This window comes from Panicum virgatum, chromosome 7K (genome assembly GCF_016808335.1).
Source record: "Panicum virgatum strain AP13 chromosome 7K, P.virgatum_v5, whole genome shotgun sequence".
Lineage (NCBI taxonomy): Eukaryota > Viridiplantae > Streptophyta > Magnoliopsida > Poales > Poaceae > Panicum > Panicum virgatum.
Window position 1 is genome coordinate 41,505,112 of NC_053142.1, and position 22,999 is coordinate 41,528,110.

Consider the following 22,999-nt stretch of genomic DNA (forward strand, 5'->3'; position numbering starts at 1 on the left):
GAGTTGGATAAGGGGATACTCGCGTCAGCCGTTCCCAACAAGGCTCGATCATTGAACCTCACACCTAGCTTACGAGTAGAGACTTAGTTCCACCTGGGACATCTCTAAACTTTCCTACACATAGGTCCACCTGGGGACACACTAAGCCTCTCTGCATAGCCCCGTAGCCACGTATCTAGGATTGCACATCAATAATCAAGTCAAAGAAGGTAATTGGCTTATCCGTACTATTATATTGGATATGTGGTAGCACGGAAAGGTGCTCAAAACCGACGTCATCCACGAACGGTCCTTAAACGATTCAAGCGGACTATGCCCATGTGACTCCATTCTCTAGGCTCTACCATTCCGCTCGAATCTTGATACTACCAAACTCTTAACAACCCAACCGAAACAGTGCGATCAAAGGTAATCGGTAAATGTGATCCTCCAAACCATTTCTGTCTAGTGAGCAATATAAGTATTCTAAGCAGGGCTAAGCATCTAGTCAAGTTAAGTAATTAACTAACTAACTAGTGCCAAGAACAAGGATAACAAATCAAGGAAGGACTATGCCTCAAGATAGGTACAACAATGCATTACATACATATTATACATATATAGCCCAACAATACCCAGGTGGAATAGCTAAACTAAATCAGATTAGACAGGTGCAAGGAATATGCTTAGCTGCTTGTCTTGGTTAACTTCGAGCTCGACCATGAACGGGACTCCGGGTTCAGGCTCAACGGACTCGGTGGGCTCCACGGGTTCGACCTCCGACGGTTCGGTCACTATAATGCATGAATGTGATGCAAGAATTAATAAATGAACTAAACAACAAGAATAAATCATGGAATAAATTGAACATGAAGAGAACCAAACAAGGAACTCATGAAAATTGAATTTGGAGCAAAATAATTTTCCTATAATTAACCATAAATATATGAGTTTTCAGTCACTCTAAACAATGTAAATCAGAAAATGCATACAAACTTAACTAAAAAAATCCAAGAAAATTATATTAGATACTAGGAATGAAAACAAAGCTAAAAAAACTAGTTTTACTATTTTCTTACTTTCCAAAAAAAATTATATATTAAACCATTTTCAAACAAAGCATAAGAAAACAAGCTAAAACTTTGATAAACAGCAAGGAAACATGTGAACAAGTTGCACCATTGAAAATTAAACCTCACAAGGAGTCTAACAAAATTTAGTTTGCAATTTTTAGAGCAATACTCAAATAACTAAGCATTAAACTCACTTTTGCAAGATAAACCTATAGATAAATCTACAGCAAAGTAACATAGAAAACAATATTTTTGTTGAGTATATACGAGCGATACGAACCCAACAAAACAAGTTTCACATTTTTCTGAGCTATAAATAATTTATACGCATTTTGCAAAATTGCAGATATACAAAATCTAATAAAACCCCAGCAAAATTGCTAGGTGCACCCGGATCCGGCCACACCCGCCAGGCCAGAGGCCGACAGGTGGGCCCCACGGGCAGGCACCCCACCCAGGCCGGGTCAAGGCAAGGCCAGAGGCCTTGACCCGCCCGGGAGCGCGGCCACGACGGCGGCGGCGCAGCGGGCCCGAGCCGGTGCGGCGAGGTGGGGCCGATGCGGGGCAGGGGGCGCACGCACCGCGCGTTCCAGGTGATGGTGAAGCTCATCGGCAACGTGGACGGCGTGGAACGGTGGTGGAGGAGCGGCGCAACGGACAGGGGCGGCGGCCCTGCAGGGAGGGAGAGGGGGCCGGGTTAGGGGCGAAATCGATCACGGGGGGGGGGGGGGGGGGAGGGGAAGCTACTCCTACAAGGAATCGGCGAGGGGATCACCGAAGATGACGAATCGCGGCAGCCGGCGGAGCTCCTGGCGGCGGCGGCAATGGAGATGGGGGCCAACGGGGCTAGGGTTTGGGCAAGGGCCGGTCGGGCGTTGAAGGTGAGGAGGGAACGCGTGAGAGAGAGAGAGGAGGATAAGGCCGGCGATAGCGGCGCGGATAGGGACGCGCGAGGGAGGGCGCGCGCGGCACGGCGTCCAAGGATGGCCGGCGCGTGGCGTTGACGAGGCGGTGTGCGGTCGCGGAATGGGCGCGGCGTGCGGTGAACGGGGATTGCCGACACGCGGCTCGAGGATGGCCGACGGCGAGGCTGGCGCGTGGCATGCCGCGATGCGTGCGTCGGCGCTCCGCGCGCTCCACGTTCTCGGGCTGTGACACATTGGAGAAAAATCCGACAATTTAGAGCTGCGGAGACGAGCATTGAGAGTGCAAAAATTATTACAGGCCAACTCTCTCCTCGCATTGTAGAGATTGCAGAAACTTAAAAGGTACTATTCCGATATGCAAGTAGCCCAGCGTCCCAACTCCCAAGCTAAGAGATTTCCAAAGAACTATACACTCCTCCCTTGCTAAATCTGTTGGTTTTTTTGCAAAGCAACAACAGATAAACGTGGTCACGAACGAGAAACGATCACACATTTCAGAAATCAAATGAACTAATTTAAAAACACCTCTCATTACTGCTGATGTTCATCATTAGTAAACTAGCTAGATCATACAGATAGAAGTGGTCCTGGTCCATTTTGTAATATTCAGAGTTCTGTCACTGCCAGCACATATATTGCCTTAGGCATTTGATGAGCTTGAGCAGAGCTAAACTGCAATGGTTGTGTATCAGTAATTAACACATAGACACATCATTGTATTTGGTGGTTGATTCGGTCCTCATTCTTAACATGAATGTACGGATAAACAGAATCAGGCAAACAAAGCAAAGATAAATAGTTCACAGTATATCATTCATATTAAATGGTAGAGACATAAGTTTTTTCTTCTCCTTTTCACATGTTTTTTCCAACATATAAATAGTAGATACTACCAATATAGGTAATCAATAGTGACAATTATAATTCAATGGAAAATAGAGTGCAAAAGAAAATAACAAGCTCCGATATAATTGGACAGTAAGGGCATGAATTCAGAATGATCTGATCGGTGCAATAGGAAAGATCATGGTGGTAATCACAAGTCATTAGCTAAACAAGTTCAATCTAAGGTGAACTCCACTGTATTACTGCCAAAGTGCCAACTGTTTTAGAGTTTGCACAGGCATGCGACGGGGATAAAATGAAGATCATTACTCTTTTGTTTCAAAAAAGAGAGAGAATTCGTCCCAAGAGGCCAAGACTCTATTACACATGCTATTAATCACAAATAATCAAGTAACTATTCTCAAATTATGGTAAACTCTTCAACAGTTAAAGTCCACTATTTCAGTTTTCTTTGCACTAACTTAGCAAACCGAGGCCAAATAACCATTATGTGTTGCACAAGAACACATGAAGATCTCAGTTACATATCTAGAGTTCAAACTACCAAAAAGGTGCAGGTACAGAACTGGGTTCAAACTACCATGATAGTCTGATGATGATCGAACACAAACCTGCAGTGACAATCCAAAAACGAAACAAAACGAAACCCAAGTACTGTCCAGCCCATTTCCATAGAAGAAAACAAATAAACCATAGGTGCCCCTGTTTTGCATGCTGGTAGCATAAATCTTAAGTTACCAAGCTCAAATTTATGACCTATTGTGCTGCGTTAATGTTTACGATCTCAATGTTTGGCCCTAACCTAGCATACAGATCCAAAAGCTATTATCCACAATTGAAATAACCACACAGATGCAAGAGCAAAACAAGTAACACATGTTTGGTATAGATCAAACGACGCAAAGATGTACAGACAAGAACAACCAGGATCCAACTATTGTGCAAAATTTCAGATCCATATCAGAGAACAAATACGGTATATGCAGAGGCTAAAAATAGCAGGATCACAACCTTATGGCCATCCTACACCTCGTCCTCCCAGTCCGCGTTGTCGCCAAAATCACCAAATGCAGCCTCTTCACCGCAACAATCACCAACCAAAATAGATGGTAACGTCAACAACAATGCTCGAATCACACGGCCTTCGTTCGTCTCGACACAAACCGAATCGACCAAATCAAGTGGCGCACCATTGCCGTAGGTAGTCCGGGCTGCTGCACCCGATGAGGCGGAGGGTGCGCTTCCCCACGTTCTTCCTGCACGCAGACACCGCAAACACCACGGAGCAAACCCATCAAAATTACCAAACAACTCCCCAAAATTTATCTCCGCGAGCGTGCGTACAAACCAACAAGCAGGAGCGCGAAGCAACACGGCATACCCGAGGGGCGGATGACGGCCGATGAGGGGGCGGCAGTTGAATGGCGACTTGAAGCGGACGTAGCGGAGATCGTCATCGTCGTAGAAGTCGTAATCCACGGCCCTGTCCATCTTGGCGAGATACTTCCTGACCTTGTTCACGGCGACGCCGGCTCCCCCTCGCCTCGGACTTGGGGATCCAGCGTGCGTGCAAGCCCTGCACGACCTCGAAGAACCCAGCGCTCTCGTATCCATCTGCAACCCCGTCGAGGCACGACCACACGAAATCAAATTGGTCAGCAAAGAGCGACCAAACCAAAGGAAAACTGAATCAAAAGCATGTCGGGATGATCAGAGGCCAATTGGGTCAGCGTACATCTCTGGGAGAAGGCCATGGCGGAGGGGGGAAGCCGCCTTGGTGCGGGAACCCTAGCCTCCCGTCGCGGTGGGGAAGAAGCGAAGAGCCTGAGACGATGGGGTGGGTGGGTGCGGAAATGGTCGGCGAGGTGGGATGGGTTTGGAAGACGGTGGAGGGGGTTTAGCAGAACTCCCTCTTTGTGGCGGAGGCCATGTGACATGTACGGAGCAAGAAGACACGAGCTCGCCCCTTGTTGGGCTTCGAATTCTTTCTTTTGAGACAAGACACAAAAGTGAGAGAGCAGTCGTGGTCTACTCTTTAGTCGATGACTTGTGGGCTCAAGCGCATGTGGTCCCGAAGTTTCCCCAAACGCTCTGGGCTTCGGGTTAGGAAAATGGGTGACTATTTTTTTTTGAGATTAAGGAAAATGGGTGACAATAGACATAGCAGGTAGAACTACAATGATTAATTCCAGCCTCACCAGCACCTTCATTTATCACATGTCGATGCATTTGTTTTCGAAAACGGTCATAAAAAAGCTGGACAAACAGAGAAAGAATTTTTTTCTGGCAGGGAGGTAGTAAAAAAAAAGAAATATCATCTCATCAAATGGTCTGCTATCACCCTAAGTAAATCGAAATGTGGATTGGGGATAAAAGATATCACCAAGATGAATATTAGCCTATTTATGCAAATGGTGGTGGAGACTAGAATCTGAAGACGGCATTTGGCAAACAATTGTCAAGGCAAAGTATCTTCAGGGGAAGCCCATTGGTGCTCTTAAGTATAAAATGGGTGATTCTCAAGTTTGGACTGATCTCCTCAAAGTTAAGAATATATACCTAAGAGGCAGAAGTATTCGGACTAAAAATGGGAAGAATACTATTTTTTGGACTGATACCTGGTTTGATGATAAGACTCTATGTCTATCATATCCTGTACTTTATGACCTCTGTACTAACAAGAATATTACGGTTTTTTATTTCCTGCGCGATAATGGTCGTATCAGTTTTAGTAGGTGGTTGCCCCCTATCCTGTTCACTAGCTCGCTGGAAGTAGTTAATAAGGTGTTTACATTCCATTTTGAAAACAGTCAAGATAAAGCAAAGTGGAAGTGGAATGGGAATGAAAAATTCTCTACCAGATCTATTTATGATCATATTTCCCATGGAACAAATACAGCAAGTTTCAAACACATTTGGAAAAGTAAAGTGCCTTACAAGATTAAGATTTTCTCTTAGCTTGTGGAAAACAAAGTCGTTCTGACTAAAGACAACATGAAAAAGGAAGAACTGGCCTAGTGACCCTAGTTGTTGTTTCTGTTCTCAAATTGAGACTGTGGATCACTTGTTCTTCCAATGTCTAGTGGCCAAAGTCACCTTGGGAATTGTAGGACATTGCCTTGGGGCAACAGAAATACCTCAAACTACTCTACAATATAGAGTATGGATCAATAAGTGGCTGTCTAGTGGTGTGGTAGTCCAACATTTTGGCTTCGCTGCCATTTGTTGGGCTACTTGAAAATGCAGAAATAAGGCCTGCTTTGATAAAAAAAACTAATCAAACACCCTGCTGAGATTAATTTTCATGCTTGCTCCTTTATGACTTATTGGGCAGGTTTGTACAACTCCAAGGTTCAAGGAAGTCTGATGGTCGGTGTCAAAGCTTTGCTGGCTTGCGCTCACCGGGTGCTGGCACAACAACCCAACAACGCCCCGAGGAGGCTGTCGGCTACAGTCGAGGAGGTGACAACAGATGATGAGGACGCTGTTTGAAGAATCCAGTCGAGGAATTCTGCTGCTTTTGCCTGAGAGCGTGTTAAGTTCTTCTACTTTTGTATCTTTCTTTATTGCCCTAGGAACCAGGGTCAAACTGAATCTGTTAGGACGTAAAATGTAACAACTCTCTAGGTCTGAATCAGACCTAGAGTGCCTGAATGAGGCATGTGATCGTCCCTCTCCCCCCATCCCTCGCTTCCCCTCTCTCGTCTCTGCTACTTTGTTCCGTGAACTCCTGTATTTCTGTTATCCGTAGTGTAATGGAAATGGGGCTGGGCCTCGTCTCGAAAAAAATAGACATAGGTAGGAGTGGTAATGGGTCATGACCTTAGTAGTCTCTTCATAGCCCATTAAAGCCCTTACATATTTTAGTTTAAAATTGTATAAGATTAGAGTCCGACTCTTAGAGTTTTCAGTTCAAAATTTTGGACCCTTTAGCACCCCTAGACATAGCAGGTACTGGCGCGAAATGCAGGTGGTGAGCCCGTGAGAGTAGTCACGTGACAGATGCTTCACGGACTGGTTTGTGGGCCTATTGGGCCTGAATCCGTCATGGGTTGTGTGGACCTGCACTTGTGTGGCCGAAATATGGTCAGGTTCGTCAAAAGAGCCCACTCACACTCGCGACTTGGTGCGCTGCTGCCTCTTCAGAGCAGCATCGGCGACTCGGCGCTCCCTCCGCAATTCCTCAAACACATCGCGCCCCGCCGCCGCCGTCGCCCTCAGGCCACCGGCCGCCGCCCGCCACAAGGCCCCAACCCGGTCCCCCTCCACTGTCAGAGATGCAGAAGGTGCGGCTCAAATGGGTGAAGAACCGGGGCCTGGACCACCTGATCGAGCGCACCACCTCCATCCGCGCGTCCTGCCTGCTGCTCGACCACCTCGCGCGCCTCCCCACCTCCTCCCCAGTGCCGGCGCGCTCCCTTGCGCGCCTCCAGAAGCCGCTGGGCCTCACCGTGCCCGTGCTCCGGTTCCTCCGCCGCCACCCCACGCTCTTCGCCGAGCAACCGCACCCGCGGTTCCCCACGCTGCCCTCTTTCTCCCTCACGCCGGCCTCACACACCCTACTGGCCCGCCTCGCCGACGCCTCCGCGCGTGATGCGCACCTCCGCCTCGCGCGCCTTCTCCTCCTCACCCGCTCCAGGTCGCTCCCGCTCGCCTCCGTGCTCCCGCTCCGCTTCGACCTGGGCCTGCCGTTCAACTTCGCCGCCGCGTTCCCGGCCTCCCACCCCGGTGTCTTCGCCGTCGCCAACAACCGCATCTCGCTACTGTCCGCCTCCGGCCTCCCGGAGGACATCGCCGTCTCCTCCCTCCAGCGCCGCCACGCCGCGGCCATCGACTCGGCGACCTACCGCGCGCTGTCCCGGCCGCCGTCCTCGTCGAGCGCCCCGCTCGCGTTCCCAATGCGATTCCCGCGAGGGTACGGTGGGATGAAGAAGGTCAAGGCCTGGATGGATGAGTTCCACCGCCTTCCCTACATCTCGCCGTATGATGACGCGTCAGGCATCGACCCTGACAGTGACATCTACGAGAAGAGGAACATCGGTTTGCTACATGAGCTGCTTGGGCTAACGGTGCACAAGATGGTGCGGAGGAATGCCATCCGGCTGCTCCGGGAGGAGCTGGGCCTGCCACACAAGTTCACTAGGCTGTTCACGCGGTACCCTGGGGTGTTCTACCTGTCATTGAAGTGCAAGACAACGACTGTGGTACTTCGAGAGGGGTATGAGAGAGGGAAGCTCGTGGAACAGCATCCCCTGGCGGCAGTGCGGGACAAGGTGTATTATGTAATGCGCACTGGAGTGCTGTACCGCGGGAAGGGTTTGTCCAAGCTTGTTCTTGATGAGGATGTTGCTGAGGAAGAGGGTGAATTGGGTGGAGAGGATTTTCAAGGGGAGGGAATGGATGAAGATGCTGATGTCGAGTGCTTCGGGATGGACATCGTGGATGACGATGGGCCTACTGATGATGAGGATGATGAAGGCGATAGTGATGGTTGACATGGGCTGATGATGCTGGCCTTCTGAATTTCTGTTGTGAGATTGTGGCTTCAGTCATTAATTCCAGTGACTGGGTTCGATTTGACTTACTGGCTCCAAATGCAGGGTTCTGCAAAGCATAGCAGACTACTGTGAGTATCATATTCTGTCAAAATTTTGGTGTATGCTACATTTTAGCTGCTTAAGAAGTAGCAAGGTAATTTAAATATCTGTTTTCTTTGGTTGGTTCTTGGTTTGAGCGGTAGTGCATTACTTGTGGTTTTGTGTATAGCATGAGAATTACGAGCAATTCCACAGCTATGAAGATAGTGAAGCCAATTCTTTTATGATCTTGTATCATTGTATGAAAGTTAAGGTACGTGCAAAATCAAATGGGACTTATCTAGGCTTTTCTGGTTAGCCAAAGTGCCTTCTCCGCATATAATAAGGTAAATTTCCTCGCCGATTGCCATTCTACCGTAGTCCATTCCAGAGATTGCATTTGTTTCATTAGTCATGGTACATCACAGGATTTTCTTACACTCATGGTACAGGGGAAAAACCTGATTCTTAGTTACAATCTATTGCTTCGGTTACCTTAACCTTCAACTATTTATTGACGCGTTCAGCTATAAATAACCGAACCTGATTTTATAGAAAGTGGGATTCTCACCTCCATTACCAACAGAAAGTCAAATCACTGTACTTTAACCTTCTGTCATTTATTGAGGTATTCAGCTTTTGGGAGAAGCTTAATGCCTTAACCTTCCTTAGAAAGACACCGTGGACTGTTATCAATTCAAGGTAAGTAGAGGACTAGAGCTTCTCTTTATTAAGGTGCGTGACGGTTTTGAATTAATTTATTTGGGTTTAAACAGGCCACTAACAGTGTACACATAATGCTCACGAACTAAACAAATCTGCTAACAACCCAACGACTTCAGTGATCTCAACCGAGTTATCTAACAAACCAAACTTCCTTACAACCAAGTGAAGGGAAATGAAAACTAAAACACCGTGCTGGCACACTCCCGCATCATTCACGCTGACCTGCTCATGATGGACATCTTGGTGCACTGGCCATCGCCCCCACATAACACTCCTAATCTCTGTATAGGCTCTCAGCCTCTCACCAATGATGGTCATGGGTGTGGCAATTCGCAATGTTGCTGACCCTTACTCCTCACAATCATTCCGGCTAAGTATCATGTTGTTGACCCAGGAACCTTTGCAATCCTCGTGATAACATTTGGAACACAGTGGAATCAAATTGCTACGAGAACCCTCTCGCTCTCTTTGTGGATGTGGTAGTTTTGTGCTCTTTCTGGTTTTGAATTGTCACCGTGAAGTTTTTTGGTGAAATTAAACATAGGATACTAACAATTTGACCTTACTTTGTACCTAAATGTTGGACATTAGTACATACTAACTCTCTTAATTGCCTGTTTTGAAAATTCCTGGAAAGTCTCACAATCTGTTTTCCTACTCACTTAGATCTGCAACTACTACCTTCAAGAATTGAGAAACATGTGAATATGCTCTTGTGCCTCAAATAATGCAGTTGATTTTGTGTGATATGCCAGGCAGCCAGCTTCTTAGCTCCATATTGGCTTATCAAATAACAAATCGGTCAGTACTCTGTTCTAATGCATATGTATACTTGTATATGGATTTCTTGAGTTCATAAGTTTTTTTCTTAAAAAATATCAGTGTTTCTTAATTTGTTAATATTGCGTCTCATCTTTTTTATTTGTTTACTATCATTGTATCTTTTGAGATGTGGCTGATTTGTGTAGAGCACTTACTTGCAAACTGGCATGAGTTTGACGGACCTCTGTCCCATTATCATTCACATTTTAACATCTTACAGTTTTAGCTAGATTTCTTGCTTGCTCTGCCTAAACACAATTTATGTGCTATGTTAGCATGATTCCATATGTGAGCAAATATTAGATCTGTTCAACTTCAAACTGTTTCCGCTGCAACCAATATGCCAGTTTACACGTTTTTCTTGTAAGCACCATCTTATTTGGTTAAGAATATTTTCAAGTTGTTGGATGCCCAACAGTACGTGATCTACAAATAATAAGTTTGTTTGGAAGTGAAATTCTATATGTTCCCAGCAATTTAGTACATTTCTTTGTATAATCCATAGGAAAGCTGATGGAAAGAAGTGGCATTTCTTTGTCATATATATTGAGGTGGATTGGTTGTCCTATTTGGGTTATTCTCCCTACTAAAATTTAACATATTGCCGTTTGTAAGTCTAGTTCAAGCCCTGTTTGGAGGTCATGATGTAGCTCTAAGAAGAGCTAATCTAGACCAAGCTTAATTTCAATGATGCTATGTTATCCTTTTTTTAGGAAATATGTATCCCAGTAGCTATCAGCCTGGTTTAGTTTCACGACAAGTTGGAACAGAGAGAGGATAATTTATTCTTTCCCTGAACTATTTTTTTTTGTGCCTATTGCATAAGAGTTATTTTGCAAACAAGGGCATGATATCTTGTTGAACCCAGAGCAGTTGTTCATTTGGAATTGACAATTTTACTACTTATTTGAACTGTTTGGGGGCATAGGTGGTGCAGTTCACTTGATTTTTGGCTGGTGCGCCAGGATTTGAAACAGCAGCTACTTTAACAAAGATCCTTCTCTGTGAAGTTTCATTGTTTGTGCCTTTGTGGTACTGCCTGTCAATGTCACCTAAGATGCAGCTTATGCGGTTTGCATATTTATTAACCACAATCCACTATCTTGTGTGTTTCATTTCCAATGAGATGGCAACAGACTATTATCGTAGTAGCAGTAGCAGTACAGACAATCTTTGAGATATTCTTTTGGCATTTCGTATTTAGCTAGTGACATTAAATTCATAATAGGTGGCAACAACATTCTAAGATGAAAGCAATCTCTAATGGACTCTCCATTTTTTCTTTTCTTTTTAGTGTTGTTGATCCCTGAGATTCGTGTGTGTTAGATTTGTTTTGATGCTTGCATTACTTACATACCGACTCTTGGTATTGTATTCTCCAACATGGCAAATATTCTTATATAACTGAATTCTCCAACATCACGGTTGGACCTTTTTTTTTTAAAGAAAACTCAGGCAGCCTAATATAGCTGATAAACAAGAAGTCACGAACTAAGAAACCAATAGCTTTTGTTGTTGTTGTTGTTGTTGTGTGTGAAATTGCACGGCAGATCTAAAGGCTGCAACTGCTGCCTGCTGTGCAAGAGCAACCATGATGAACTGTCCGGCTATTCAGGCCAAAGCTTCTCTTCACTTGTCATGGTGGCTGCGAAGGGGAAGCCCCCATAGCCTCACGTTCCCACAGCCTTTTTATCAGGCTAAAGTAGCTGGGCATCATAGGAGAGGTGAGAGCAGATGCATGCCCTAGAAGACCACAATTGGGCTCTGCACTTTCCTGGATTCCAATGCCCAGATGGATGGAGGGCCAGGGAACAACCAGAAAAGGAGGAAACCAATTTGTTACTCTGGTAGACATACTCTATGCCAATTTGCAATGAACTTTGTCAAAAGAATCCTCCCTAAGGGGGCCACTGGTTGTTGCTTGAGTAGGGGTAATCCCAATGCCTCATACTGCCTTAACTAATGGGCCCAGCTGATATTAGAATGCAAAGCTAATCATTACATCATGCCTTCTTCCTGATGATGATCCTTGGCTTTTGCACCCTGCCTTTTTCTACTGTTCACAGCATGCATCATATTGCCTAGGGCAGAGAGCATATTAGGAAAAACTAGAAGGAAATCATCACGGAAATATTCAGCAGTTTACATTATGAATCCAGAGCTGTGGTACCTAAACTAGTGCATTTACTATTAAATCCAAGCTATAGTCCAAATACGTTTGCCCCATGAAATTCAGCAATTTTTTTAAACAACATGTTTTTTTTTTGAAGATATGAACCTAGCGATTTCTTAATCCTTCTGGCATGAACTTGGAAGGATGGAGCAATCTAATTCATGACAGTGGCAATTTTTCCAGGTCTTCTTTTCTGCAAGCTCACATGAAAAACAGGAGCAATCATTCCCACCATACGTCTGATCATGAAACTGGAAGGTGCAGGTATGCAGGCAGCAGGCAGAGCATGGAAACTGGCCACTGGAAATCTTGTTGCAGAATTGGGCAGTGTGGAAGCATGAGAATCCTATGAACCTGCTGACCGCATTCATATATGATGGGTTGTTAACTTGCTATCTAGGATTCCAGGTTCGTGATTCGTTTCTGGCCGTCTTGGATTTTTCTCCTACCCTTTTTGCTGCCTGTTCTGGTTTTTGACTTGTCCATCTCGGCAATATGTCAGGTCTAGTTCAGGTCACTCCAGTTTAGATCTCTACATGCTATGCAAATTATTAGGATTTGGTAAATGGCTGCAGACTCGGCATCTCATGTCGTTGTCGATGCGCTAGTTTATTATTTATAGTGGGTTTGTTTCTTGCCACCACCCGGATAAACTATTTGGTCTATGTGGCTGGGCCCCTTATGCAGTTTTCTTTGGTCCACTGACATATTACATTTTTTGCAAATTGGAGGCTGCTGTTTGTCTCTAGGGATTAGGGTTTAGTGGCTTGGGACATATAGAAGTTGAACAAAATTACATGCCAGCCGGAGGGGATTGGGTATCTTCTTTTTGGCATAATGAAACCGCGCATGCCGATACCATGCCTGATATCCTGGAAAACAGGAAAGCTGCCTGAGAGTGTTCGACATTAGAGCAACAAGTGGTTTCATTATTGTTCGATAAGCTTCTGTGTTTCTTTTCTTATAACTGTATAAGTATACTATCAGTTTGCTCCATCCACTGTCACTCCATCCCAGATACCTGATTCTGACGCTCTCCAAAATATTTTTGTGAAGGTGCCAGTAATACAGAGACACACAGGGTGATGGATCAAAAGGGGCCTGAGGGAAACCTAATTGTCGCGGTCAACAGACAAAACCGGTCTAAAAAGCAGGACGGTTGCCGTGCCATATGGTCCTGCAGGGGTCATTAGGGCACGGGAGAAAAAAGGAGGGCAAAGGTGAGGACAGGACAGCCTACGCTGGGTGAGTTGACGAGTTGTCCTCTTGTCCCCACAACCACTCCCGCACTGAGCTGCGCATCACGGGCGATCACCACGCACCTTATCGTATCGAAAGCAGGGTTAACAATTTCGGCGAAATTTCGCCGAAATTTCGGAAAATTTTTCGTTTCCGCTAGTTACCGGGATCCGAAATTTCGGTATTTTTCGATATATTTCGTTTTCAAATTCAAAATTCAACAAATTTCGTCCGAAATTCAACAAAATTCGCCGAAATTTACCGAAATTTCGGAACGGAATTCCGTTTCCGCTAAACACCGGGATTTGACCGGAAAACGAAATGGTTAACCCTGATCGAAAGCCACCTATGAGCCGTAGATCCCTTTGATTACTCTGCTAATTGCACTCGCTAAAAAGATGCTGAGCATTATGCGCACTTGGTACGGCACATACGATAAGAGACCGCAGTTGATCGATTTTTTAGGACGTGACCTGCTCCCCGTTCTGTACAGTGGTACATGTACGAAACGACTTTATATTCTTGTTCGGCTGGTTGTGGCTGATGCTGATTTATTGTACTGGCTGGTGGCTGATGCTGATTTAGTGTAATAGAAAAACACTGCCGCTGGTTGCCAGCAAAACAAAATGCATCACTAGACTATAATTTGGCTGTGGCTAGTGTAAAATTGGATTTTGCATCTCAGTATTGATTTATCTTTTCTTTTTGTTTCTGAGATAATGCAGGAGCCTTTTCGGCTTTTCCTCGCTAGAGTTGCACGATAAGCATGATTAAAGAGTGAACATGCGATTAGGCGGTATAAACGGCATCACCCAATGGGTCAGGCCAGGCATGGTCCTGTTTCTTTGCGTGATTGGGACACTGGGTCGCAGGACTCGCAGCACCAAGAAGGGATGGTGACAGATGGGTCCCATGTAGTCCCAAAGGGTTGCAGCATGGTCCCGCGCCCCGGGCCCAAACGTCTTCGAATGCTCCGATGCATTCGGCATTTCAATACAGCGATCACTTCACTTTCGGTAGTACTTAGGTTTAATTAAAACCAATAGCTTTATATTCCCAATTATAAATAATTTATTTGTTTACGGCACACTTTTATTTTTAGTATTTCCATTTGCAAGCATCAATTATAGATCATATTCACATTTTTTTTACCTCAGCCGCTTATTATTAAGATATCACAACAAACACGTTAGTTTATGAGGTTTGCATGAGGTGCCGTGGACCACTCAGCTTACTATTCACTCAGAGCAAGTATTAAGGAAGGCGTGAAGCCGGTGAAATCCGACGTGGGATAGAGAGAAATTAGGAGAGAGAAAGGAACGAGCGTTTCGCGAGACGCCGAGCGGAAGCGGGCGCAGAGGTCTCCTATTGGCTGTACTGCTTGCCTGCTCGCCGCTTATTGGGTGCTGGTGCATGCACCGCTTGCTACCGCAGCATTAAATGCTGGCCACGCCAGCTTCTTTTCGCCCGTTGCCGCCGCAACCATAACCTTTGCTCTCAGTACTACTCCCTCTGTCCCTTTTTAACTATCGCCGTTGGTGTGCGTGCTACAAATTTGACTTAATTTGTAGAAAATACGTGTAATATTTGTAACTTCAAATAAATTTATTAAAAAACTAGATTTAAAGATTTTTCTAATGATACTAATTATGTACCATAAATATTAATATTTTTAATATACATTTAGTCAAAGTTGTTTTTTGGGAAACGAAAGCGACAGTTATTTAAGGACGGTGGGAGTATATATGTAGTATATGACATCTATTTAAGAAATATGTCCTCCCTTCAATTACGATTAAGTGACGTATTGGGTTATTTTAAGTCAATTATTTAAAATTTGGTTGCATATTTGTTTCTTATGTGTTGACAAGTTTATGTATTAAAAACATACAAGTAGTTTGTCTTTAGAGTATACCTTTTCTTTTGAAGCAATGTCTTTAGAGTATACTCATTTCTTAGTAAAACGACACTTGCACTACAACTCTACAACAACTGATAACTGTTTTCCAATACTCAGGATTTTTTTTGATAAAAGAACAACCAAGGACCAAAGTGGACAAAGCTGCGTGATTAGTGAAAGTGAACCGGAGATTAGAGGCTGGAAACACTGCTTTAGGGGCGTACTCCAGGCCTATAGCAAACTATAGCGGCCCACGCGTGGCCCCCTTTCTCTGCATGTTCCCTTATTTTCTAAAGGTGAAACGGGAAAAAAAAGGCAAGCGAAACAAATACGCCGCCCCCACCTTCGACTCCAAGCAGAGCTCCACAACAGTTACCACGCCTTTCGCTTTTTCTTTTGTCCTCCACTCCACTTCCCCTCCTCACGAGAGGAGAGAGAGTGCGTGCGAGTGCGGAGTTACTCGGGGACTGGTACAAGCGAGCAGTCGACGCCAGTGAGCGGCGGTGGAGGCGAGTGGAGGATTGGGAGCCAAGAACACGGAGCGCCCCGGGATCTCCGCTCCCCCCCCCCCCCGATTCGAGGTGCTTCTTTCTCTCGTTTTGGGTAAGCTTCTTGGGCCGGTGTAGTTCTTGTTTTCATGGGGATGGTTTCCGCTCGTCTTCGTTAGGTTTTTTCTCTCTGTGATGTTTGTGTGCGGGAAAGATCTGAATGCGGGTCGGGTGCATTTCCTGGTAGCAAGTGGGGCATTCGGGTGTGGTTCTTGGGATTTTGCCGCGGTGGGGGAGTAGTGGGATTTAAGCAACGTAGGCGTAATTTGGTGGGTTGTTGTTTTCGCAAGAGAGTAATGTCTAATCCGGTGGATTGAACGGCACCTTTTGTGTTTCGACAGGGTGGAGTTCGTCCTACTTCCGGGAGTTGCTTCGCTTGGTGCTGAGCAGAATTAGCGCGGAAGCAGGTTGGATTTTTGGAACTCTTTGGATTGAAGGGAAATCTTGGTTTCCTTCAGCAACTTAATCTTTGTCCTTCGTTTTTAAACAATTAAATCTTTGTGCTGTTTGTAGGTGGAGTGCTCTCTGCACTGAAATCTGATCACCCCGGGTGCCAGGGAGAGAATTGCTTGGGAATTCACCAAGAAGCGACCGAATCTTTGCAGGTGCTTGTGCACTTGTTATGCTGAGACTGAATGGAGGCAGTAGATAAGATTGCCGAACCCAAAGACCCTTTGGTGCTCACCGCTCGGAAGGTTCAGAGCTTGGAGCCACCGATACCGATAAAGGCATCGTGGAAAGGGAAGAACTCCCAGCAGCAAGAAGAGAAGGATTTGCCAGCTGATGGCGAGGAGAGCTTCCGGAGCCTAGATTCTTCTGATGAGGGCGGCCGGAGCTCCTTCTCTGGGGTTAGTCACCCTCCAGAGCCTATTGATATGGATATTATGAAGACAGTCTATGTTGCAATTGACGAGGAGAAGTCCGAGCCACCGGTGTGTTTAGTGCGGGGAGTGTCGATGAAGGGGCCTTTCATGGATGACCTCTCGGTCCGTGTCACAGGCACAAAGGCAAATTTGGTGGTAGGTGCCGAAGGTTTGGCTGAAGAGAGGAAGGTTTCTGGTTCTGCACTGGCATCACTGGCCACAGCACGCTCATCTCAGGCTACCTCTTTGCCTCAGGACTCGGAAGAGAAGGAGTGTGTGTGGGATGCTTCACTCCCTCCCAGTGGTAATGTCAGCCCTCACAGTAGCATTGACAGCATGGGTGTGGTCACTGCCATGAGCACCCTTAACAGCTGTGCAAGCACTTATAAAAGTGAAGCTGTAGCTAGTGAAGGAATGCTCACTGTGGAGAGAAACTTTGAAAGTGTAAAGGGTGTTCGAGGCGACTTACAAGAAAGTGCAAAAACTAGCATGAGTCGAGCAAGTGATAGCAGTGGTGTTAGTGATGACAGCAGCTGGAGCCATATAACTGGAGGTGCCAGCAAGCCTCACAAGGGGAATGACCCTAGATGGAAAGCAATTCATGCTGTACGAACTCGTGATAGCGTGCTTGGAATGAGCCATTTTAGACTACTCAAACGCCTTGGTTGTGGTGACATTGGCAGTGTGTACCTCTCAGAATTAAGTGGAACTAGGTGCTACTTTGCAATGAAGGTAATGGACAAGGCATCCTTGGCAAGTAGGAAGAAGTTAAATAGGGCTCAAACTGAAAGGGAAATTTTACAGCTTCTGGACCATCCATTCCTCCCAACCTTGTATACACATTTTGAGACCGACAGGTTCTCTTGTTTGGTGATGGAATTCTGTCCGGGTGGCGATCTGCATACTCTGCGACAGAGACAACCAGGGAAACATTTCTCAGAGTATGCTGCAAGGTAATATATTAAGCGTGATCTATTCTTCAGAGAAATATAACTTGTGTGGAGTACAGTAGATGATTTATCATGTATGCCTTGTATTACTGAATGCCTCTTATCATATTTTATTCACATTGACCTGCATAAAGAAACTCTATTCACATTCACCTCTAGAAGGAAAATATTATTCATATCCCAGGATCTTGTTAATCTAATTTAATAATTTACTAGTTGCTTTACTGACCATGTTACCATCCTAGTCTTATTGCGCTTTTTGGAGAATCTAACTTTGCCCACTTATGCTCTCTCCAAAATTCTCAAATAGACTCTAATAGCTCTTGAGTGATGCGTAGAGAACAAAGTGCACCTAAGGAGGTATCCTTAAATGTTTCCTGAATTACTTTCATGGACTAAAAATTTATAGAGCAGGGCCCATGTCATGAGTAGCATCAATAGAGATATAGGTCATGCTAGATTCTAGTTTTGTTACATCTGTTTAACAATTCAACAGTTGCCAGTTATGTTGAGTAGCCTATACCTTCTTGTAATTGCAAGCACTAACATGGAGTGCTCTGATTCTTGGCAGGTTTTATGCTGCGGAAGTACTTCTAGCCCTGGAGTATCTACACATGTTGGGTGTTGTGTACAGGGATCTGAAACCAGAAAATGTTCTTGTGCGTGATGATGGGCACATAATGCTTTCAGATTTTGACCTCTCCCTGAGATGTGCAGTCTCACCTACACTCATCAGAACATCAGCTTTTGATTCTGATCCCAGAAGAGCAGGTGGATCTTTCTGTGCACAACCTGCTTGCATGGAACCTACTTCAGCCTGTATTCAGCCTGCATGTTTCCTTCCCAAATTCTTCGGTCAGAAGAGCAAGAAAAAGATTAGAAAGACAAGGTCTGAGTTGGGACAGAATGCTGGCAGCCTGCCCGAGCTTGTTGCTGAACCAACGTCGGCACGGTCGATGTCATTTGTCGGGACTCATGAATACTTGGCACCTGAAATCATCAAAGGCGAAGGCCACGGAAGTGCTGTTGACTGGTGGACCTTTGGCATCTTCCTTCATGAGCTGCTGTACGGCAAAACCCCATTCAAGGGGTCAGGAAACCGTGCCACACTGTTTAACGTGGTTGGTCAGCAGCTAAAATTTCCAGAGTCACCATCCACAAGCTACTCTAGCAGAGACCTCATCAGGGGGCTTCTGATCAAGGAACCACAGAACCGCCTAGGAGTGAAGCGGGGAGCGACAGAGATAAAGCAGCACCCCTTCTTCGAAGGTGTGAACTGGGCTCTCATCCGGTGCAGCACTCCACCTGAGGTCCCAAGACCCGTTGAGGCAGAGCTGCCAGTGAAGTATGGTGTGGCCGAGGCAATCGGGAGCAACAGCAAGAGGATAGTTGCCGCGGACGTGAAGTCGGGTGGAAAGTACCTGGACTTCGAGTTCTTTTAGAGTAGGTGCCCAGTGGCTGCTATTGTTTGCTTACTGTTGGAGTGTTGGTGTATGGTCAGTTTGATGTCGTGTGATTCGATATGGTGGTCTGTATCTCACCATCGGTGCAAAATTATCAGATCTGAATTGACCAGAATTAGATAGTTGTGTTTGCCTACTAAAGTCTCCACATTTTACATTTCTGTAGCGATAGACATTCTCTGCAGCCCTGAACTTCTTGCTCACTGGTGCGTTGCAGTAAAACTGAAACCATAGGCGAAACGTTCTCGTGCTCAAACATATGCAGAAATATGCTGTAGCTGTTGCGAAATGCTTCCTCTTTGCTGCACGGGTCCCAGAAAACGGTGTGCCGCCCGTGAGCTTGCCGCCGGGTTGAAAAGCTTGCTCTTGCCGTGCCCCGTGACGGTGTGGTCATTTGAGGCGCACACGGGCCGCTGGACGGACGCCGCCGGTTCATCGGGGAGGCGGTTCTGGCCTGCCTTGCGGCCGCGCCGACGCGTCGGCGACAGGTAATGCAGCCGCGCCCACCGATTGCATTTACGGAGCACATCACGCAGGAGTTGCCCGTATTCTCTCCAGCGGGTTCTGCCGACCGGCCGATGTCAGTCATCTGCGGACCGCGACGGGCGGACACTGGGCTGGTGGCTGCCGTCGGCTCCTCTTGGCTCCGCCAGTCCGCCTACGCTTTTCATGTGCAAATTAACGATCTGCGGCGGCGGAAGCAACAAACAAGCAGGTGCTGCAGGCAATGGTCGCCGCCGGCGACGTGGTAAACCGCGGTGGAAACAGACGCCATGGATTTGTCCTCTGGGCACCTGGCGCGTGATCGGCAGTCGGAACCGGAGACCAGGGCCGCCGAGCGCCGGGCGATTGCGGCATGTCCACAAGCGCATCACCTCCTGTCGCGGCGTTAGCCGGCGCTCCTTGCCGGCCGAGCCAGCAGACCTCCTTTCCTTCTCCGGAGACGGCGGATCACCACGGCCTTGCCCCCTCCCGGGCTTCCGCGCCTCGCGCCAGCGCCTGACGAGGAAAAACGCTTCCCGTGCGCTTATCCAATCTGAGCCGCAGAACTCGGATCGGACGGATCTCGTGTACAAAGGGGAGGACGGTGTTTCAAATACCGTCCACCCGGTCCGCATCCGAAATACCGTCCACCCGTGCGGCGCCCAGAAGAAACGCCTCCTTGCTTCACGTCCTGCCTCGCCGGAGCGCCGCCGCTGTCCGGCCGTCCCTTGCGTCCCGTGGCTCCCTCGCGCTTCCCCTCGAACACCGCGTGGCCCGCCCTCTCGACTCTCGCGACAAGCACGTCACGAACCATGGCGGTGGCGCCATCTGCAACTTCGACGCCGGCAGGCAGCGCCGCCGCGCGCCGCCGAGGTCATTGAGGGGATGGAGCGCATCAAATAGAAGCTGCAGGTTTTACCCACGTGCGTGTCGAGCGACGAGCGGCCGTCCACCGTCGGTGGGTCGCTGGCAGCTGGCGGCTTGGCCGGGAAGTCGCGTGAATTCATCTTGTCAGTAGTCTGTCCAATGAGGCAGGAAATGTACAAATTATCATGTGCAAATTATCGATCTGCGGCGGCGGAAGCAACAAATGAGCAGGTGCAGGCAATGGCCTCCGCCGGCGACGTGGTAAACCGCGGTGGAAAGTGGAAACAGAGTAACAGACGCCATGGACGTGTGCTCTGGGCACGCGGCGCGTGGTCGGCCTCGGAACCGGAGACCAGGGCCGCCGAGCGCCGAGCGATTGCGGCATCTCCACAAAGCGCATCACCTCCTATCGCGGCGGCGCTCCTCGCCATCCGAGTCAGCACCTCCTCTCCTCCTTCGCCCCCTCCCGGGCTTCCGCGCCGCGCGCCAGCGCCTGACGAGAAAAAACGCTTCGCCTGCGCTCCTCCAATCTGAACCGTAGAATTCGGATCGGACGGATATCAGGTAGCCAGGGGGTGGACGGTGTTTCAAATACCGTCCACCCGGTCGGCATCCGAAATACCGTCCACCCCTGCGGCGCCCCTCGCTTCACGTCGTGCCTCGCCGGAGCGCCGCCGCTGTCCGGCCGTCCCTTGCGTCCCGTGGATCCCTCGCGCTTCCCCTCGAACACTTGTGGCCCGCCCTCTCGCCTCTCGCGACAAGCACGTCACAAACGATGGCGGTGCCGTCGGACGCGGCGAGGATGATATGGAACGTCGCCGTGGTCTGAGCGACCAAGCTGTCGACGCCGGCAGGCAGCGCCACCGAGGTCATTGAGGGGATGGATCATATCAAATCGAAGTTGCAGGTTTTACCAACGTGCGTGTCGAGCTACGAGCGGCCGTCCGCCGTCGGCGGGTCGCTGGCGGCTGCCGGCTTGGCCGGGAAGTCGCGTGAATTCATCTTGTCAGTTGTCTGTCCAATGAGGCTCCCAGAATCAAAGTGGTTTCCAGTTATCACTTCAAATTGCCTACCTGGGAACTAACTCCGAACAGCAGTTTTGCTCACCTGAAAAAAAGAACTGATTGCTGACCAGCCAGAGTTACAGTTCCCAGCCAGTTTTCGCCATCGATGCAAAATTCTCAGATCAGAATTGACCAAAATTAGGTAGATATGTCATATGTTTGCCTACTAAAGCAATCGATGAGCAGCGAGCGAGTCGGAAGTAATAGAAGAGCAGGTGCAGGCCATGGATCGCCGCCGGCGACGTAGTAATCCGCGCTGGAAACAGGCGGCCGCTCGGTCGGCGTCGGAGACCAAGCCCGCCGAATGCCGAGCGCGCGTGGCATCTCGACAAGCGCCTCACCTCTAGCTGCTGCTCTTCGCCGCCCAAGTTAGCCGCCCGCCTCCGCTTCTCTTGAGCCGGCAGTCCACCTCGGGTCCGGTCCACGGCCTTCCGCGCCGCGCCGGAGGAGGAAGAAGGCCCCCCTCCTGGCAATTCATCTGATCTGAGCCGCAGGACTCGGATCGGACGGCTCTCGGGTACCCAAGGGGGGACGGTGTTTCAAATACCGTCCGCCCGGTCGGTATCCGAAATACCGTCCACCCCCGGGCGCTCAGGAAACGACTCCCCCGCTTCATCTCGTGCGCCACCGGAGCGCCGCCGCCGTCCGGAGGTGCCTTGCGTCCCGTGGATCCCTTTCACTTCCTCTAGAAGGTCTCGCAACAAGCACGGCACGGACGACGGCGGTGCCGTCGGATGCGGTGAGGACGACATGGAACGTCGCCGTGGCCTGAGCGACCGTGCCGTCGACGCGGCGTGGGCAGGCAGTGCCGCCGCGAGGCCATCGATGGAATTGACTCGATCACGCAGAAGTTGCAGCTTTGATCAACGAGGCCACTGATGGCATTGATGGAGCCGATCATGGGAGTTGCAGCGTTCTCCAATCCAACGGGTTTGCCGAGCGGTCGATGAGCAGATGAAGGCCATGGATCGCCGCCGGCGACGTAGCAAACTGCTCCGGAAACAAACTCCATGGAAGGAGTCCTGCAGTGTAGACGTCGTCATGCGGTCGACAACAGTCGGCACCGCCGCACCAGAGACCAGGCCCGCCGAGGACCGAGCCCTTGTGGCACCTGCACCGCCCATGCCGCCGCGACCACCAAGTGAGCCGCCTACCTCTGTTTCTCCACGGCCGTGGCCCTCCCGCTTCCGCGCCGCGCCTGACGAACAAGAACGCCTCCTGCGATTCATCTGATCCGAGCCGTAGGACGGGGATCGGACGGCTCTCGGTACCCAAGGGGTGGACGGTATTTCAAATACCGTCCACCCGGACGGTATTTGAAACAACGTCCACCCCCTAGGGCCAGAAACGCCGCCCTTGCTTCATATCGCGCATCGCCGGAGCGCCGCCGCTGTCCGGCCGTCCCTTGCGTCCCGTGGCTCCCTCGCGCTTCCCCTCGAACACCTCGTGGCCCGCCCTCTCGGCTCTCACGACAAGTATGCCACGAACGATGGTGGTGCCG

General features: G+C 48.4%; 2 protein-coding genes and 1 pseudogene across 4 annotated transcripts; 2 read left to right on the forward strand and 1 right to left on the reverse strand.

Moving 5' to 3' along the window:
- Positions 1-3,847: 3,847 nt before the first annotated feature.
- On the reverse strand, positions 3,848-4,578 carry LOC120640261 (annotated as a pseudogene).
- A 2,366-nt stretch (positions 4,579-6,944) lies between these two features.
- On the forward strand, positions 6,945-8,718 carry LOC120642658 (protein WHAT'S THIS FACTOR 9, mitochondrial-like). 2 transcript variants are annotated; one of them, XM_039919225.1, is made up of 2 exons: positions 6,945-8,450; positions 8,565-8,718. In XM_039919225.1, the coding sequence occupies exon 1, from the start codon at positions 7,102-7,104 to the stop codon at positions 8,317-8,319; it is 1,218 nt and encodes a 405-aa protein (XP_039775159.1). In that variant the 5' UTR covers positions 6,945-7,101; the 3' UTR covers positions 8,320-8,450; positions 8,565-8,718. The 2 variants fall into 2 exon arrangements, with proteins under 2 accessions (XP_039775159.1, XP_039775160.1); XM_039919226.1 differs by having other exon boundaries at positions 8,591-8,718.
- Positions 8,719-15,615: 6,897 nt separating this feature from the next.
- On the forward strand, positions 15,616-19,220 carry LOC120642657 (serine/threonine-protein kinase D6PKL1-like). 2 transcript variants are annotated; one of them, XM_039919222.1, is made up of 4 exons: positions 15,616-15,863; positions 16,150-16,215; positions 16,322-17,624; positions 18,193-19,220. In XM_039919222.1, the coding sequence occupies exons 3-4, from the start codon at positions 16,444-16,446 to the stop codon at positions 19,061-19,063; spliced, it is 2,052 nt and encodes a 683-aa protein (XP_039775156.1). In that variant the 5' UTR covers positions 15,616-15,863; positions 16,150-16,215; positions 16,322-16,443; the 3' UTR covers positions 19,064-19,220. The 2 variants fall into 2 exon arrangements, with proteins under 2 accessions (XP_039775156.1, XP_039775157.1); XM_039919223.1 differs by having other exon boundaries at positions 15,616-15,841; positions 18,193-19,063.
- The last annotated feature ends 3,779 nt before the right edge of the window (positions 19,221-22,999 follow it).

What these genes read in the sequence shown, in the direction of transcription:
- LOC120642657 (XM_039919222.1), top strand. Translation starts at nt 16,444, where the DNA reads ATGGAGGCAGTAGATAAGATTGCCGAACCCAAAGACCCTTTGGTGCTC. An exon ending in TTCTCAGAGTATGCTGCAAG is followed by an intron (nt 17,625 to 18,192) that starts GTAATATATTAA and finishes GATTCTTGGCAG; the next exon opens with GTTTTATGCTGCGGAAGTAC.
- LOC120642658 (XM_039919225.1), top strand. Translation starts at nt 7,102, where the DNA reads ATGCAGAAGGTGCGGCTCAAATGGGTGAAGAACCGGGGCCTGGACCAC.